Genomic DNA, 18,411 nt, shown 5'->3' with positions numbered 1-18,411 from the left:
GAGAGTCACGACAATTAGCGATGCTCGCCCTGTTGGTTGAACAAGAAGTCTTCTTTTCTGGTCACCATCCTTGGTGGCTCACCACGACGTCACTGGACAGCCCCTAAACCCGTTCGAGGCACGCTGCGATCCACTGCCGGCCGGCCCACATGCCTGCCCGACTTTAGCACAGAGGGTCAGTGGTCGGCCGCTCGCTTCTCGTTTTCTGTCTGTCTTCAGCTGCGGGTGATTCTTGCTGGAAGTCATCGCTGTTCAGTTGCTGATTTTGTCTTGCTTCATTGGGGTCTTTCCCACGCACTGGAGAATACGCTGTTTCCACTGAAGGTGAGTGAACAACGAGTTTCTGCGTCTTCTGAACTGTTTTAGGAAATATCCCCGCGAGAATAACGAGTTGCTGACTGATGGTCTGTGTTTTTTGGATAGGCAGTTGTTGAATCGCACCCCTCTTTTACCTCTCGAAAGCACCTTGGACGTGGTGGGATGGAAATTCTGTGGTCCGTCAACAATTTTGATCGAGTATACATGCCCGTCGGGAAGAATCAATTTCCCTGAACACGCCCGATTTACCGTCGCTGAAGCCGCCCCGAGGCTGCTTTTGTCGCCTTTCCATCCGCACTGATTGAGCCGGTTGCGCCTTGTCCATCTCCTTGCTCCCAACAAAGGAGAGCAAAGCCTCGTTTTTGAACAAGAGAAGGAAAATCTACAAAGGGTTGTACGGGCCCGCTTCATGGACAATTGTGGGACGCCGAACGGTCTGCTCGCACGCTGAGAGACCGCTTTGCGTTCCATAGGGTTCCCCAGCCTACCTTGGACAAAATTCTGTGATTCCAACCTCTATTGACGACCAAGCAACAAATAAGCCAGAACACCAGTCACTGCCCCAAATGGGATACTCACAGGAATGACTAGTGACAAGCGCTCTGAACATGCACCCTTTCCCCCAACATCCTCACAATCTCCATCTATCATAATGCCGCCCAGCAATCCTTGGGTTATGGATGAAACCACTCGTAACCACTTTTTGAAAAATTACAAAACCCAGGTGGCTTCGGGGACATCGACGATCTGTGCAACTCTTGCTGTGGTAGGTGCCCCCCTCAGATTTTGGACAGAGCCGGTGCAGATTGGATGCGAGTAGGTCAGAGGCTCGAGGAACGTACAAAATGCTGATCCAAGTGCTTTGTCTTTCCCCGCAGACCCCCTTGGAGAATGTCAAAACTCGTATGCAAACGTAAGTGGAAAATACTTTTGATTTGAACTCACCATGGCTGATTTGTTGTAGACACAATTTCCCGAACGTGTTTCAATGCATTCGCTATTTGTGGCGCACCGAAGGACCCCGTGGCTATGTTGCTGGTAGGTTGACATGCTCGATTTTTGTCGACAAGGTACTGATTTGGAATCGCAGGAGCCTTGCCCCCACTAGCAAGTGTCACGGCAGTCCGTGTCGTCAATTTCTCCACATATAACTCCGCGAAACATAGCGTCTCCGATTTCATCGAAAGGATCACCGGCGAGTCTCCTCTGGCGTCTTACAATCAGCCGGGCAGTAGCCCCACCGTGTCGACCATCATGACATTCACTACCGCAGGTCTATTTGCAGGTCTTATCACTTCTCCACTTGCGTGTAAGGGCTCCTCTGTATATGGTCCGGTTCAAGTATGCTCATCGGAATATAGGTCCTTTCGAACTCGCTAAAAACGTGGTTCAGACCTCTGTTTTGGTCTCCAATCGTGCTCAGGCATCACCCGATGCAGTCAGGGATCCTTCGCTGCGTCGCAAGCCGCGTCTTGGAACTATTGAGGCGATCAAGCAGATTGTTCAGCGGTATGGCTTACGTGGTCTTTACACGGGCTTTCATCTCCACGCCTTGCGCGATACCATCGGATCTGGTCTGTACTTTGGAGTTTATGAATCGGTCAAGCAGGTCGCAGCGAGGGAACTCGGGGCCGACAAATCTCCTTTCGGTGCTCCCATGATTGCCGGTGCGATCTGCAGTACCGTGCCTTGGTTTTGTGTAAGAATTCCAGAAGCCAACGCATCTTGCGTACTGCCAAATGCTGACTAGGAATGATAGACCTACCCGCTTGATACACGGAAGACGCGAGCTCAGAGTGTTTTATTGGGCAAGACCAAGGAAGTCGGAGAAGCATCAGTGGCTGTAGCCAAATCGAGCATGTACAAAGGATTGTCGATTATCCTTATACGCACTGGAGTGAACAACATGATATTGTTGAGTATTTTTGAGTATATCAAGATGAGGATTAACCAACTGGAAGGTTAACCACAATGGCATGAGAAGGAATGGGAAATTTGGTTGCATATTGCATTGAAAGATATATGGGAATATCGAATCAGACACGATATGTCTGGCGTTTTTTATGAGCTGACTGTGGGTCTTTATATTCACGTACATACATACATGAGATCAACGCTCAATAGCAAATATCAGAATGATGAATTATACTTGATTCCCTGTAGTCGTGAAGCTTGTCTATTGTCTATACAAGACAGAATGTGGATGCCTGAGGCACCACAACGTCATCCGTTGCCAGGTGGGGTTGGGCGCTTTTCTCGTTGTCAACAAAGTTCCCGACGTTTGTCTTTTTTTCTTCCCTTGCCTCCTCATCATCTACAATGGCATCGTACGTCTTTCTTGAACCTATTATCTTGCGTGTTCGCATGTTCTTCAGCTAATCTAAAGTTGTCTAGCAATATCCTCCAAATCCCATTCCGGCGCTCTCACACTGTCTCCCTGTCGGATGCTATCACTCAATACATCTCCACCAAATATGATCAGCGTCCGGATATGTTCGCAGATGATCTTTTGATCATCGATCGTCTGCGAACAGAAGCCATCAATGTCCAGGAACCCCACATCAGCGGGATAAGCAGACTTGTTACGTACGCCGCGCAGCTCAAATGGCTGGGCGGGAAGTTCCCAGTCGATGTTAGTACAGAAAGCGATTTCCGGGCTATATTTTCATGAAATGCAAGCTGACTGGGGTGATGCGATTGATTTTAGATCGGTGTTGAGTTCCCGTGGTACCCCGCGTTTGGGTTCAATACATCACGACCGAGTATGTGAATTGGACTCCCCGCGTTGGAATTACGATTAACAGATGCCCCAAGTCTCGCAGAACAACATTCGTTTCGAACTTGCGAATATCCTATTTAATTTAGGAGCCTTGTACTCTCAGCTAGCGTTCGCATTGAACCGGACGACCCCCGATGGACTCAAGCAGGCCTGCAACTACTTCTGTCAGGCGGCTGGTGTCCTGAGCCATCTCCGAAAAGATATTCTCGCCGATCTTCGAACATCGCCTCCGGAGGATATGGATGAGATGACTCTCGAGAGTTTGGAAAAGCTCTTGCTGGCGCAGGCCCAGGAGTGCTTCTGGCAAAAGGCCGTGAAGGACGGGCTGAAGGATGCGTCTATCGCCCGTCTCGCGGCCAAGGTCTCTGACTTCTACGCGGATTCTGGGGACTGCGCAGTCAAATCTAACGCTATAAGTCCGGAGTGGATCCACCATATGACGGCCAAGCACCACCATTTTGCTGCTGCGGCACAATATCGGCAATCGCTGGACTGTCTGGAGAAGCGCAAATACGGCGAGGAGGTTGCCCGCCTGAGAGATAGTGTGGCATGTGTTAATGAGGCACTGAAAGAATCCCGCTGGATTAACCGGACCGTGTTGGGGGATCTGAACGGATTGAAGAGCCGTGTGACGGAGGACTTGAAACGCGCGGAGAAGGACAATGACGTGATATACCTCAACCCTGTGCCGCCCAAGTCAGAACTCAAGACGGTCGAACGTGCCAGTATGGTAGCAGCCAAAGCTCCGTCCCAGGTGACAGACGCTATATCTATGCTCGGGGACAATGGGCCTCTAGGACAGCCGCTGTTTTCGAAGCTGGTCCCGTATGCCGTGCACATCGCAGCCAGTATTTATTCGGACCGTCGCGATCGACTGGTGAATGAAAATGTCATTGGAGAGTTGGAGACTATGACAGACAAGCTGAGAGAGTACGTTTATGCTTTGGTACTGTGTTGAATTATGCTGATAATGTGCAGATTACTGTCATCGTTGAATCTCCCAGGTTCTTTGCAGGCGCTGGAAAAGCCACTTGGGCTGCCCCCAACTCTTGTGTCGCATGCGGAAGAAATGCGACAGCAAGACGGCTTGTACCGGCTACGAAGGTCCCTTGAAGATACGGCCAAAGTAAAAACAAACGACATGGCCGTATATAACGAGGGAGTCGAAATTCTAGCAGCAGAAAAGGCCGAGGACGATGCGTCTCGCATGAAATATGGAACTGATCGGTGGAGTAGACAGTCATCTGAGGCCGCAAACCCGAAGGTCTACAACACGGCCAAGGAGATTAACGGCTACTTCACATCGGCCCAGAGCAGTGACAAACTAGTCGAGCAGAAGCTTAAGGGCTCTGAAGTTGTATTCCGGGTACTGACAGGCACTAACCGAGATCTGGAGATGTACGTGCCCAGCAGCCGGAGGCCTGCCATCACGCCAGAGGTGGAGCGGGAGTCTGTTCGCCTTCGCAGCTGTTTGAGCGAAGTCAGTCGGTTGGAAAACAGAAGGAAGAGAAGGGCGCTAGCTTTGAAGGATAAATGCAAGTCGGATGACATCAGTAAGTTTGGAAGCAGGAGTTTCATGACTTGGGCTCACATCTATCAGGTCAAGCACTACTCAAGGAGACCGCTCGCTTGGAACGCGAATTCCCGATGCAAACGATTCAGGCGAGTCATTTCGAAGAACTATTCGAGGAGCAGTTGCATCTATATGACCCGGACCTGGAGATGGTTACACAAGAGCAGCATGACCAGGACCAGATCGCTGCACAGGTGCGCGAAGCCAACCGTGCGTTCACAAGGGCGCACACTGGCGATGCATCGACCAAGGAGCGCGAGAAGGCGCTGCAGGAATTGGAGAATGGATATTTGAAGTATAAGGAGATAATTTCCAACATTGAGGTTGGGCGGAAGTTCTACAATGACTTGGCCAAGATTGTTGGCAGGTTCCGTGACGACTGCAAGGCCTTTGTGAACCAGCGAAGGATGGAAGCGAGTCAAATCGAGGGGTATGCCTTCTTTCTCGATGGTTTGATTAGTACTAACTTGAACAGTGAAATTTCTAGCGTCGCTGCGATGGCGTCACTCAATATTTCACAACCGCGTCTTCGCCAGCCGACGTTCAGCCCTGCTGCCGTGCCTCAGAGTCCACCGCAGGTCCAACCTCAAGTCCAGCCCCCAGTTCAGCTTCCCCCTCAACCTCCACAACCACAACCGCAACCTCAGGTCCCGGTGAGAGCTTCATCACCGGAGGAACCCCTGACAGCACCGCAGCCGACCAGAGCGCCTGTTGCTCCCCCAGCAGTTCCAACGCCGGGAATGTGGACGCCCGAGATGGGAATTCGATTTGGAGGCGCACCAGCAAGTGGAAGACAACCGGGCAAATGGGATCCTAGCCAGGGGGTGAGGTTCTCATAAATAAAATACACTGTATATAATACCGATGGATTCATATAACTACTATACAAGATATCCAGTCAATCTATACAACCCGATGCATAACAGCCGCCGCCTCAGCAGCAACCTCCCTAGCTCCAATATTTAAATCCTCCCAAAGACTAACAAACCGAAGCCGCTCAATCCAATATTCCCACCGTTTTTTCGAAATCGCCCCTTCTTGATCCTTTTTATGCTCATCATCCTCCCCTTTCTTCCGCTCATACAATTCCTCCCCCATGATAATCGCCCAAATTCCCGCAACAGTAACATAAACCTCCAACACAGCTGCCCACCCCTCCTTATCCTTGTAGTAGGGCACCTCGAGCGCCTGTTTCAACGCGGAAATAGCCAAATCCTCCAACCCCACCAGTCGGCGTTTAGTGATCACCGCCAGGAACGCATGGAGGTTTTCCCATGCTTCGAGGTCTGCTTGCGCGACGGGGGTGACGGATATGTTTATCGTATTGCGGATCGTTTCTTCCAGGGATATTCGTCCTGCTTGGTTCTGTGCTTGGAGGGCTTCGACTAGGTTGACGAGGTGTGTTTGGTCGCTTCCTTGTGAGAGGGTCGGGCCGCGGCGGGGGCAGGTTTTGGCGGTGCTGAGGATGGTCTTCCAGAGTGGCTCTTGTGTTTCTGGTTGTGGTTGCGTTGTTAGGTTTGTTATTGTGGTTTCGAGGGGGAGGGTGTTGGTCATGTAGGCTGATATTGTGTTTTGGATGGAAGTGTTTTCGTCGTGATACATTTTCCTTTTCTTTATTGGCTTTAGGGTATAGAGTAATGGTAATGTACAGTATGGGTAGGTAGATATGGAATTTATGAGTCAAGTCTGCAGTCTGCTTTGACGAGTCTGCGATCTGGTTTAGAATTTATATGGGGTAGACTCGGAGTATGCGGAGAGGGTTGCATTATGACGTATGTGATCTTATCATGTGGATAGCATCGACTGACTGGTATTGTAAAAAAAAACTCAATGGGTATCATAAAATATAAACAACACAACGAAATATAATAATAATAAAAGAAAAACTACGCCGTCTTTTCGCCCGTCCCATCCTCCGTCTCAGCAACTAATGTTGTCTCTGCTTCTTCTGTGGAGGTTAGGAAAAAGTCCAACTCGCTCGGTCCACCCTGGGAATTCTGCTCGTTTTCTGCGAGTTGTTCGAGGAGGCTTAGGAAGGGATCTTTTTCGGAGGATCCGTTGTCGCTGCCGCCGGCACCGGCGGTTGTGTGGGAGCCGCTGGCTTGGGATTGCGCGCCGGGGGTGACAGCTGGTTGGGAGGGTGTAGCGGTTGCGTCGAAGGGGAAGGTTGCGTATTGTGGGTTTGAGGGTGGTGTGGGTGCTACATTTAGAGCGGCGGTGGAGTCGGGGAGGAAGGTTGATGGGGAGAAGCCGTATACGGATGGCGAGAAGCCTTGTGAGAGGGATGTTGAGTCGGGGGCGAGGTCGCTGGGTATATGGTATATAGAGGATAGTTGGGGAGATTGTTGAGGGTGGTGGAAGTTAAGAGTTGGAGAGACTGGGATTGGGTGGTTTTTGGCCATGCCTTGGCTGTCTCGTCGTGGGATTGTGTGGTTGGAAGGGGGAACTGGGTAGATGCCTGGTTGGTAGGGTACTGATCGGTAATACATGTCATGGCGATCGACGTATTGCATAGGACTGTCTGGTTAGTATGATCGATCTAAAACACGGGAGAGGTAGCATACTGTTCTTCTGCTATATCTATTAATCTCACATGAGCCCCGTCGACTGTCAAACCTGGATACCGATCTAAGAAATCTTCCAAGTGAAAGACAGGAGAGAACCGCATCGGACTGCTGGCCAATGTCCTCACCAAGTCCGCATGACATGTGTAGATCGTCTGCAGCATCTCCTTCTGATGCTGCACACCAGCCCAGTAGCTGCGGAGCCATGTCAACTGGTGCATTTCCCGGGTAAGAAACTCGGCACTAGAGGCAAACACTTCTCCCTCTCGTCCATTGTAGTGAACACCATGGACATGCACCGTGCCAGCCGTGCATACGCAGTAGCCGATAAAGGCTGGACATTCGATCAATGGCGAGCTTCGTCCAAGTTCAACAAGCTCTGCAATGGCGTTGGAGTGGGCGAAGCATAAGTTCGTAGCCTCGATCTGCCACGACTGATGTTGTCCAGTGCCGCGGAGTTCGACCAAATCGATAGGGAGGAATGGTCGGTAGAGCAAACAGTGAACGAGGTGATAGATGAGCTTGCTAAGAAGCAAAGTCGTGCTTTCCGGATGCCCAAACAAGGCCTCGATCGACGCAAATACGTCTTGCGTACCGGCCGCCCAGATGTCAAGCTCCTGACGGATCTTGGATAGATTGGAAAGAGAATGCCATGGGAAATGTGAGTCGCCTTTGACACCCCCAGCTGCCAGGTATCGGTTAGTGATGCCGAGAATCCGAGTGATATCGATCAAGAGGGCGGCCGCGCCTTGGCCTTTGCGGCGAGAATCAGACGAGTATTGGATATTAGGGCCTACGGTGTTGAAAACCTCGCCTTCGACGTTGAGGCCGGCCGCATGGGGAGACCATGAGGGCAGACGGAGAACGATAGAGTGGTCTGATATCAGACAAGGCCGTCTCGACCCGCAAGTGATGAACCGGTCCATCAAGTAGGCAGACCAGAATAGGCGTCGTCTCATTTCGCGTTCTGAGGCGGGTAGATTGGCTTTTGATGGAACTTCGCGGTAGAGGTCCAATGCGACGACCATGGCGACGCAGTTTGCTGTACGAGTTAGTCAATGCATGGGTATACGTTGGCGATAGCGTACAGAAAGTCATATATGCCTTCTTCCCGAGACCGTGGGCGAAAAAGGTCTGACAGAGCAATAGGAGGGTTTGGAGACCCTCGATTGAAGGATTATCGATGTCCACCATGCGCCGAGCTTGAAGGGCGTATTCAAGACCTGTGCGAAGGGATTGCTCAGGAGTGGCGGCAGTGCTGGAGTATCTGCAATCGTGAGAATAAGAACTAGACTGAAGAATGGATAAGTACCTTAGAGTAATGGAATGAATAGCCATGGATAGGTAAACCGGCAACTGTCCAATCTGATGACATTGCCGTGCAGTCGATTCATCCAGAATAAAGTACGGTTTGCCGTGTAGGCGCGAGAAATACGCATCCAAGAGGGTATCAGGCAAGACGGGATGCTGATTCGGCGGAGAAGGCTGCTGTTGAATGAATCCATTCTGAGACTGAAACTGCTCTCCGGGGTTAGAAACCGGGGTCGACAAAGACCGCGAGTCACTGTTATTATTATAAAAAGCAGAAGAGAAAGAAGAGTCGATAGTATTTCTGCGCGAAATAGAATCTGCCGGGATCGAATCCTCATCGGAGTTTTTAATCGGAGAAGTCGGCGAGATGGGATTCTTTTCATCCTGCAGTCGCTTTTCCAGCCCATCAACTCTTTTCAAGAGAGCTTCCAGGACGTCTGTTTTTGGGCCTCTCTTTTTGGGAACGGCATCTACGGCTATTAGCTTGGTGTTAGGGGGGAAATTAGGGGGAACATACCGTAGATACAAGGGCATTGAAAGACCTTGCAGGCTTCACAGCTAGGGCGCATGCGATTGCATTTGATCTGGGATGTTAGCAAACGAAAGACAGAGAAAGTAAGACGAGGGTACCTTTCTCTTTCGACAGGATTTGCAGTTCATCGACTCGCGAGGCTCGACAGTAACGCGTCTCGGAGTGAGACGGTCGATGCTGACCTGAGGACGAGACATGGTGTTACATGGAAGGCTGTTGAAGAGGTTAGGAAGACATTGAGGGAGGAAGAATATAGAGAGACATGAGCAGTAGAAGAGACCGGAGGAACGGAAAAGAGAGTCGAAAGAGTGAAGAAAAGGATAATAAGCGGATTGTGGGGGAAACAGGTGACAGGACGATGAAGACGAGAGAGGCAGTGGGGAACGGAGAAGAGCTGGAGAAGGCAAGACGAAAAACGCAAATAAATTAACAGCAGGGAATGTCGGAGCAGAACCAAGAGGGCTAGCTGCGTTGGGATGCGGGGAAAGGCATCAAGAGTCGAGTCGATGCGATGAGATCGGAAATGACTCCGGAGAAGCTGGGATAGAGACTATCGGATAAAAGATTAGAAGAAGGCTCGCTGGGGTTAAAAGGACGAGTTCCCCTGTCCATCACGGACGAATGTCCGTTGTGGCCATAAGATGAAGATGTTCATCGTGCAGCTGCATTCATCAATTATGACATCCCAGTGTTCACTAGCATCCTAGTACCACTATTTAATAATAATAACACTAGAACAAGAAGGAGATAATCTATCTCCCACACTGGTCACCGACTAATTGAAGCATGACTAATAAGCTTCATCTCCACGTGTAGAATCTGGGGTAATTCTAATCATCCCACTTCATCTTCACCATCTCTCTATATTATTATATTATATATGTTCACTCTCTATTCCCGAATCGCAATGTACTCCAAACCAGAATGGTCCGAATCGCACCTCCCAACCCTCCACGCTTTCATCCGCTCTCACCCCCTCGGCATCCTCACCACCGCCATCCCCTCCCCCTCTTACCCTCTTATCCAAAGCACCCATCTCCCATGGCTCCTAGACACAAATCAACCCAATCTCGATAATCAAGAAAAAGGAAAACTAAGAGGCCACATAGCCCGCCAAAACCCGCAAGCAAAAGCCATCATCGACTCTCTCCCCGCTGACTCTTCCTCCACTCTGCCCACTGAGATCATGATCCTCTTCACCAGTCCTGTTCAGCATTATGTCACGCCCAAGTTCTACACCGCTACTAAACCGGCTACGGGGAAGGTGGCGCCAACGTGGAATTATGCTGCCGTTCAGGTTTATGGGCGGGTGAAAGTGTTTCATGATTCCTCGGATCCGGAGACTGAGGCGTTTCTTTCCACGCAATTGCAGGATTTGGCTGCTTTTACAGAAAGGGAGATGATGGGGTATACGGGGGAGGATGGAAAAGAGGAGGCCTGGAGGGTGGATGAGGCGCCCGAGGGGTATTTGAGGATACTAAAGAAGAATATCGTCGGGCTGGAGGTCGAGATTGATCGCATCGAGGGCAAGTTTAAAATGAGCCAGGAGAGAGCCATTAAAGATCGTGAAGGTGTTATTAAAGGCTTTGAGCAGATGGGAACAGAAACAGCCACCCAGATGGCTGACATGGTCAAGTCGCGTGGCGAGTTGAATGACCAGAAGAAGTCGACTAGATAATCACTCATGTATGTATATTCCTATAGACAATAGATCTTTGTTAGAAACAGCATTAAAAAAACACCCGTCCCGAGGCCATTCGCACAAAATCAAACGGTACATTCTGTCCAACCAGCAGTCGTAGCGTCTCAACTGTCGTCCATGCATTCACATCCTCCGTCCCATATGCCGTCCATCCTGCGCTGATCGCTACCCCCAGCGGATCGCCCTTGCGCGTACCACTCGTCAGGTCTAGATATACCTTGCCCCGAGTCGACGGCGGCGATGACCGTCCGTTGGTCCGGTAGTGTCGTAGCAAGGGCTGCACCAGCAACGATTTCTCCGGTGGCAGTACCGACACAATGACAAACGGCTGCTCCACCAGCTTGACTGACTGTATCGACGTAAACGGCTCTAGACCATCTGCCAGAGGCCCACTGGCCTTGAACCCGACAGTATAGATGGCCCCGACGTTCAGACTCCGCAGCGCAAAGATAGCCGCCGATGCATCGCTTTCAGAGCCAGACAGAATAATCGCTGCCCGTCCACGATACGCCGACGGCACATAATCCCGAGTCAATGTCGCCCGGATTCCCTTCCAGGCTGCATTCTCGCCCATGAATGTGCGCTGCTGCCGTCCATTGCTACCACCCGTCACGACAATAGTATCTACCAACCCAATAGCACGAGCTGCGTCGCTGACAGCCGGAACATATGACGTAGAGCTGGCAATGGGCGGGTTCACGTACGCCCCTCCAAAGGTCGACTGCATAATCACTCCCTCAATAGACCCCTTAGGACCACGGTCAATAGATTTAAATGTATGCGGCAGACTGAGCTCGTTGAAGCATTTTTCCATGAACATGGATTGCGGCGTCGATCGAAACGACCCGATGGCGTACATATCTCGCTTAGGAAGCGACCCCATAATATGAAGAGCCTCGTTGATCTCCGCTGCAGTCAGCTGTCCCGGTGCTGCAATCATAGGTAGCAAAGGGTGCGTGATGGGTGAGAAGACGGTATTGAGGGCCCGCGACAGTTGGCCCATTTGACCCATGTTGACGGCAGACAGGAGCGGAGAAGACTGATTCCCTTTGATCGTCGACCGGAAATACTCTAGTTCGTAGTTCTCCTCGATGGTATTGACCATGGCGATCATCTTCACGATATCGGAATATTTGGCACTCTCTTCAAAAATCCGCGGTGCCTCGGGAGACGTCCACTTCCAAGTGCCGGAGAAATCGTGGAACGCAGACATAATGATGCTGTTGCCTTTGTCTTGGGCGAGTTGTTTCCGGATCTCCTCGGGAAGCCATAACTCGACATCAACATACTCAACGCCCCATTGAATAGCACGACGGAGATATTTGTAGAACAAACTAGGATCATCCATGGGAAATTTGCCATTCTCTTTCGTACATCGCGTAGTAAAGATAATAGGCAACTCCGTATGCTGCCGCAACAGCATCAACTGCTGTCCAACATACTTCAAACTAGGAACAGGGCTGATAACCCCCTGGGGCGAGGGCTCGACCAGCAAGTCCACGCGGATTTCCACGGCATCCGACCCCACAGACAGGATATCAAGGTTAGGCAAGGCAGCATGAACATCAGGAAAAGTGGTAGAGATAAAATTGGTACGAGTCTTGGTCCTCAGATCCTCATGTGGCCTAGTCTGACCCAGAATCAACGATAAAAACCGAGTTAAATCACGACGGAAAAAGGGACTGTGTGAATACAGAAACTCATAATGGCAGTAGTCGGTCAGGCTCTCAGACGGAGCCGATCCGTCATCCACACAATGAGTGTTGATCAGAATCAGAGAAGACTTGTCGCACCCTTCCAGACTCCGGGTCAGGTCGTGAGCCAGAATACCCACTACCACGGCAGCACTCCCGCTCACCAACGTTGCAAGTGACGTCTCCGTCGTCCATGGCTTTCCCAGAACTTCAGCCACGACCTGGACAATGTTCTCCTGCTCCGGGCCATAGACAATCACGACAGTTCTTGGGGGTTCAGACGGGACATACTGGGAGAAAAAAGCAGAAGCTGCAGCGGAAGCAGCGGCAGAAGTAGAAGAGTGCTTGAGAGTAGTTGTGACAGGGGAAGGGGTATCAGCTAGAAGAGTGGTAGCCATGGGCTGATGAAAAGCAGTTTGCATCATCGCATAACAATTGAACTGCGCGTTTTCATACTTGGTCGAGAGAGAAATCAAGGAAAAGAAGGAAGGGGAGACAGAGTCTGACAGTTACAGATAGGGAGAGAGATAGAGCAGGAAGAATACGACCCAAAGAGACAAAACGGAACAAATCAGGGAAGATATTCTTGGAGTAGCATTGAGGATAGAAACAAGACCACAAATAGGATGATCCAGACTCGACGAAAGGAAGGAATTGCCGGGTAGAGTTTCATCAGACGGATCTGACAGGGAGAAGAGAAGAGCACCAGGACGACCGATGGAAAGCGCCCACGAACGACATTTGCACTGCGATGAGGCAGAAAGAGATTAATTGTTGCTTTCTCCAACACACAAAGTAAGGACGAGGGGAAGAAAGACGGCAGGGCGGAGTTTCCCCGGATGGAGAGGCGGAGCGGATTTCTCCGCCAATCAGGGCTCCATTCCATATGGGGTAGTATAGAGGAATATCTGATCTAGCATCGGCAGCAGCAGGAGGGCTCGATTGGATGGTACAAGCCTGCTATCAGCATGATCTGCAGGATGATCTTGTTCCGTCCACTCATTTTATACGCATACTCTGATTTATAATGGCTATCATCATTCACAATAGAAGTAGATTAGATCGAAGCAATACATATCTACATACACTGGACAAGATCCTGAATCAACCTGCAACACAAATCCGTGTAGCCATGCTTATGAACGCATTAAAAAGGATACGTGGGACATGAACCGCCAGTTGAAAGGTAATTATGAAGAAGCAAGAACAACCAATAAATAAGAATACCAACCGGTAAAAGGGGGGTATTAAGAAGCAGAAACCAGAAGAGAGATTTTCAAATACCAAAACAGCAGTACAGAAAAGTAAAAAAGAAAAGGAAAGGAGAAAAGAAGGTAACAAGAATCTGACATCAAGCCAAAAAGGGTGGTTGAGATCCGTCAATAACTCAGTGGAAGAAAGAGAAAGCCTGAAATAAATAACCACAATGTCCAGTATATGCCTGTATGTTTGTATGTATGTAATAGTGTTTATGTACCTCCCATCACTCAGTAAGCAAGGGTTCGATTGTGTGCCATGATTTCATAAGTGGTGTGCGTGTCTTGCGAAGCATTGTGGAAAGGAGATTCGTCATAAAACGAGAAGAGGAAAAAGCGGTCTGCAGAACCCTTTCTCCTGCTTTGCTGTAAACGCTCAAGATAAATCGATCTGTACAACGCGTTCCAAAAAAGTGTGTCTATCAACGGATGAAGGAGTTGCTTGCAATGCAGTAGTCATACTCTGCAAGCGCAAGCCGAGTTAAAAAGTCGGGCCGATGTTACATGGGTATTATGAGACAAAAATTATGAGGACAAGATGAGAGCATGCGAAACACCCAGTGTCTGAAGCATGTCTCCAAATTTCTCCTCAGCTTTTCACCAATCGATTAGCCTTCGCATAGGGCATGATGTGAGGGATACGTGGCGGAACCATGCTGCCACACTTGGTCGTGCCATGTCCAATGGAATCGGTCGGAACTGCACTCCATGAGGACTAGATGGCGAGTCCACTCATGGACTTGGGGAGTGGTTTTCTGCGCGCAGTGTTTACCGTCTTGGAAACCCGGGGAGTCCCGTGAATCATGCGGGGCTCTTTCATCAGGCTGGTATCAAGTTTGGCAGGTGCTCGTGTGATGACGCGGGTGTAATCTCCAGAAATGCTCTGTTGGTTCCTGCTACCGGGCGGGAACGATGTCGCACTCGCTGTTCGCCAGAGATGATTCGAGGTGTCGGACAGAAAGTCAGTCACACTGCGACTAGAGAAGATCGAAGACCGGCCTCGGTTGCGCTTTGAAAGAACAACTTCGTCAAACAATGCCATCCTGGGATCCTTCTTCTTGGGGTTGATTCGCTCCCTTTCACTGATAAATTCGTTGAAGCCTGGAAAAGTCAGCATGGGCAATAAGCACTACGATAGAGACAGAACTAACCTTGCGTTTGCTGCAAGACGCTAATATATTCAGCGTGTTCACTTGGCAAACTCTTCATGAACGCTTCGATGTTGAAGCTGTATGTCAGACCCGCCTTTTTCTTGTCGCCACTGGCAGGAACAAGAAACTTTTTGTAAGTATAGAACAAACTGGCAAAGCATCTGACAAAAGCCGCTCGAACCTGCTCCGGATGGAACGAAGCAGGACAGACAAGACAGATCTGGAGGGCGCATCGGTTGTGTACCACAGCTTTGCATCCAGTACACTTGTACATGCCTTCATCAGCCCGTTCATCGCAAATAGCACAGACAGCCTTTTCATCCCATGGCTGCAGCTGCAGGCAATGCCCTTCGACCCAGCAAGTACCTTCGGCGTTGTGGATGGGCGACGATGATGATTGAGGGACAATTGTGGACGCGGCAACGGTGGACTGAGCATACACTGACGGCGCATACGTGGAACCAGGGTTGTAATCGGTGTTCAATGTGGTAACCGAGAGATTGGGCGCATGGCCAAGGAAAGGCGCACTAGGCCGTCGGGGAACACCCTGTCCCATTCCGAACGACGAGCTTCTGCGAGACGCAGCATCAAAGTGACCAGACCTCTTCTCACGCAACGACGCTTGGAGCGCCATGCCCGAGTCGCTACGACCAGGTGGAGGGAAATGACCGGATGTGGGCGAAGTGTCCCTCGGCGAAGGAGGAGACCCTGTCTTGGATGTTGAACCGGTTCCCGGCCTATCTGAGCCCTTGGATGAGTACCCTCTCGACAGTGTTTGCTCGTTTCGGGCATGTAGATAGGCATTGAAGATGAGGGGCTGATATGTTCCCGGAGGCACCGAGTTCTGGCCAAACGAGCTCGAATTGAGACTGACGTATTTCGCCAGGTGCGTCGGCTGTGCCTTGGAGTTGAAGATGGAAGTGTTCTCGGACATGAATGAATCGAATGGGAAAGTCTCAACTGCATAGGCTGGAGGCCCAGTTGGCACACCACATCGACCGTGGTGAGGGGCTGCCAGCTGAAGCAGCGATAGAAGCTTCCTGCGCTGGTGACGTGGAAGTGGTGTTGGTTGGATAGTACTTTCGATCATGTCGGAATCGAGATCCACCAAGACAAAATCGTCGGATGGCAGCTCAACCTTCTCATACCTACGCTCGATACCCACGATATAGGGGCAAGGTGCCTCGAGTGCTTGGATCAACCGCGCAGGGAGAATGGGGATCAAGACACCAGCCCACTCGATTGGGAACAAAAGATCAACCAGGGCCCTGGTCGCCAGATACAGCATCGAGGTGTGTGAGGACAAGAAAATGATACGGGACTCCGTAAGGGCGTACTCGAGCAGAATGATAATATTCGATAACGAGAGGGTCCGGAACAACGCATAAAGGTCTGTGTTTCGAGATCCTGGAAGTTCATTGGTCGCCTCTTTTCGTGCGAATAGTCGCAACTCTCTGACCGAAAGCTCGACCTGGGTCTTGGAGGAGTTGGGACTGAATGCTTCCGTGCAAAGGTTCATCACATATCGCTCCAGTGGCTGCCAGATGCCCATGCGGGGAGAGCTTGGGGGTACTCGTTGAACACTGCCATCGGTCATTGGCACGACGACGGCTTTCAACCACTCCTTCCAGAAACCAGTCATGTTTGCCTCGCGCCCGAGAATACCGTATGCACGAGGGATCCAGAATCCAGTGTCTCCGTCGGTCAATCCGTCGATCTTCGACGCGGCGGCATGGCGGACGGGGCGAAGGAGGTCAGTCATCAGCCCGATCTTCTCCTCCACGGCGCTGATATCGTCCTCCAATTGCTCTCGTTGTTCTGAGCCGGAAGGTACCGTTGGAAGTTGTGCTAAGAGTCTGGAGAGCTTAGCCCGCTCGAGTGCCAGCCTCTCGCCAAGACTCGCCGCCAGTTCTCTCTCCTCGTCCGTCATGTTATCTTTGCGCCATTCTTCGCATCGCTTCTCTAGTTCTTCCGCAGCCTGTGGGTTAAGGGGAATCCATATGATGACGCAAATAGCATGCAACCGGGAACCGTTATCTGTTGTCATGGCGAACCCGTGCCAGGTGGATCGAGGTCTCTGGTCCGACGAGACAATGTTGATATCGTTCGGAAACGCAAACATCGGAACATAATCGGGGAAGTTTCCTCGCTGCTTCAATTCATCGGGCATGCCCTTGGTGGGGTAACGGTCGAGGAGAACCGGCTCGAATCTCCGTTTCAGGGGATGCATGGTAGGGGATATTTCCAGGGGCTGTGGGGCAGGAATGACAGAGTTGTAGTTGCTCAGACGGCGCGAAGTTCGAACCGATGCTATAAGCAGAAAAGCAGTCAGTCAATGCCGCAGATTCGTGAATACTTTCCGTGTTTACTTACCTTGACGAGCAATTGAGGGCTGTCTCTTCATACTGTTCATATCGCGAAACGCCATATGCCGCCGAACACTTCCAATTCCAGATCGGATTAAGCTGCTTGGCTGGGAGTTGCCTTCTTCAGAGACAATCTTTTGCGTGCGTAATCTAGACCGAGGTCGGGAGGAGGGGGTGATAGCCCCCGCACTGAGACTCAAGTCGGACAGAAAGGAGTCCCTCTCCGAGGCGAACTTGAACAATGCCTTGTCAAAGTCCTCATCTTCCAGGAACGAAGAGCCTCTCGGAGACTGAGCGGCACCCTTGATGGTCATACTGCTTCGATTGCTACTGGTGCCATTCCCACTGAAATCGGAGTCCCCCGAGCGCATGGACAGGCGTTGGAACGAGGCCGAGCTGGGTCTAGAGAGTCCATCCAGACGGGGGTCATGGGCATCTTCCGCGTCGGCATCCTCCTCAATGGTATCGGCAAGAGCGGGGCCGGGGGAGGTAGCGCTGTTTGCTCTGTATTCATCTCCTAGCCGTTGAAACGTCTCGAGGACCTCGGTACCATCCACACCAGCGATCCAAAAGTAATCCGCGAGGGGGGTGCCCGACGCCTCCGAAGTAGAAGGGGCCATGTTGTTATCGCCGTTGGCAGAAAGACCGCGGGTTTGTGATCATCAATCGTGACTAGTCCACTTCGTTGTTTTTGTCGTCACCACATCGAACCGCTTTGTAATCTGGGGTTGTATCCGAGGGTAACCTTAGCAATCGATGGATTTGGGATAATCAGGCAGGTTCATGCGATGGGACTGAGCACACATAAGTTCGCGGAAGATGCGCGACACGGCCGTCGCAGGGTAGTCGGCGGAGTCCCAACTCGAAACTCTCGTGGTTTAGTGGAGGAGGGGGGGCAGAGAGAGGAGGAATTGAATTGAAGAATGAACGAAGGGAGGAAAGATTGAATTGAATTGAGAAAGAAAAACAGTCGGGAAATCTGGATATTTCCGTTCTAGCACGACATGCAAAGGAAAAGGAGGAGAAGGAGAAGTTGGTGGTGGTAAAGGGGGCGGGCAAGAGAAGAGGGCAAGATGGCAGGAAGAAAAAAGAATTGACTTGTCAACCTCTTCTGAGTAGAAAACCCCCGAGAAGTGTGATTTTTTTTCCCTTTCTTTTTCTTCTT

The 18,411-nt window shown here is 50.8% G+C and overlaps 8 protein-coding genes across 8 annotated transcripts; 3 read left to right on the top strand and 5 right to left on the bottom strand.

The window, feature by feature from the left end:
• Positions 1–994: 994 nt before the first annotated feature.
• On the top strand, positions 995–2,284 carry ASPWEDRAFT_100602 (putative mitochondrial carrier protein; the record flags this gene model as incomplete). The annotated part of the gene is made up of 6 exons (XM_040827315.1): positions 995–1,084; positions 1,197–1,231; positions 1,283–1,356; positions 1,409–1,627; positions 1,680–2,017; positions 2,078–2,284. The coding sequence occupies 6 exons, from the start codon at positions 995–997 to the stop codon at positions 2,282–2,284; spliced, it is 963 nt and encodes a 320-aa protein (XP_040694899.1).
• Positions 2,285–2,607: 323 nt separating this feature from the next.
• On the top strand, positions 2,608–5,509 carry ASPWEDRAFT_146591 (putative pH signal transduction protein PalA; the record flags this gene model as incomplete). Its single annotated transcript, XM_040829506.1, has 8 exons — positions 2,608–2,645; positions 2,713–2,950; positions 3,026–3,080; positions 3,133–4,027; positions 4,076–4,650; positions 4,698–5,100; positions 5,146–5,227; positions 5,279–5,509. The coding sequence occupies exons 1-8, from the start codon at positions 2,638–2,640 to the stop codon at positions 5,507–5,509; spliced, it is 2,487 nt and encodes an 828-aa protein (XP_040694898.1). The 5' UTR covers positions 2,608–2,637.
• A 64-nt stretch (positions 5,510–5,573) lies between these two features.
• ASPWEDRAFT_23328 (DUF3632 domain-containing protein) lies at positions 5,574–6,224 on the bottom strand (the record flags this gene model as incomplete). Its single annotated transcript, XM_040832465.1, has 1 exon — positions 5,574–6,224. The coding sequence occupies one exon, from the start codon at positions 6,222–6,224 to the stop codon at positions 5,574–5,576; it is 651 nt and encodes a 216-aa protein (XP_040694897.1).
• A 332-nt stretch (positions 6,225–6,556) lies between these two features.
• Positions 6,557–9,274, bottom strand: ASPWEDRAFT_102023 (transcription factor domain-containing protein; the record flags this gene model as incomplete). The annotated part of the gene is made up of 6 exons (XM_040827439.1): positions 6,557–7,187; positions 7,217–8,276; positions 8,323–8,501; positions 8,547–9,021; positions 9,063–9,129; positions 9,176–9,274. The coding sequence occupies 6 exons, from the start codon at positions 9,272–9,274 to the stop codon at positions 6,557–6,559; spliced, it is 2,511 nt and encodes an 836-aa protein (XP_040694896.1).
• Positions 9,275–9,984: 710 nt separating this feature from the next.
• ASPWEDRAFT_23326 (FMN-binding negative transcriptional regulator) lies at positions 9,985–10,755 on the top strand (the record flags this gene model as incomplete). The annotated part of the gene is made up of 1 exon (XM_040832464.1): positions 9,985–10,755. One exon carries the CDS (start codon positions 9,985–9,987, stop codon positions 10,753–10,755), a length of 771 nt encoding a protein of 256 aa, XP_040694895.1.
• A 52-nt stretch (positions 10,756–10,807) lies between these two features.
• Positions 10,808–12,898, bottom strand: ASPWEDRAFT_102789 (type I 3-dehydroquinate dehydratase; the record flags this gene model as incomplete). The annotated part of the gene is made up of 1 exon (XM_040827509.1): positions 10,808–12,898. The coding sequence occupies one exon, from the start codon at positions 12,896–12,898 to the stop codon at positions 10,808–10,810; it is 2,091 nt and encodes a 696-aa protein (XP_040694894.1).
• ASPWEDRAFT_252254 (uncharacterized protein) lies at positions 12,895–13,405 on the bottom strand. The gene has a single exon (XM_040832704.1). The coding sequence runs from the start codon at positions 13,357–13,359 to the stop codon at positions 13,045–13,047; it is 315 nt and encodes a 104-aa protein (XP_040694893.1). The 5' UTR covers positions 13,360–13,405; the 3' UTR covers positions 12,895–13,044.
• A 1,039-nt stretch (positions 13,406–14,444) lies between these two features.
• Positions 14,445–17,866, bottom strand: ASPWEDRAFT_100642 (dDENN domain protein; the record flags this gene model as incomplete). The annotated part of the gene is made up of 3 exons (XM_040827319.1): positions 14,445–14,830; positions 14,881–17,190; positions 17,254–17,866. 3 exons carry the CDS (start codon positions 17,864–17,866, stop codon positions 14,445–14,447), a joined length of 3,309 nt encoding a protein of 1,102 aa, XP_040694892.1.
• Between the last annotated feature and the right edge of the window lie 545 nt (positions 17,867–18,411).

The sequence above is a fragment of the Aspergillus wentii genome, assembly GCF_001890725.1.
Source record: "Aspergillus wentii DTO 134E9 unplaced genomic scaffold ASPWEscaffold_1, whole genome shotgun sequence".
Lineage (NCBI taxonomy): Eukaryota > Fungi > Ascomycota > Eurotiomycetes > Eurotiales > Aspergillaceae > Aspergillus > Aspergillus wentii.
The sequence above is the reverse complement of the archived record's forward strand: the minus strand, read 5'-3'. Positions and strand labels throughout refer to the sequence as shown.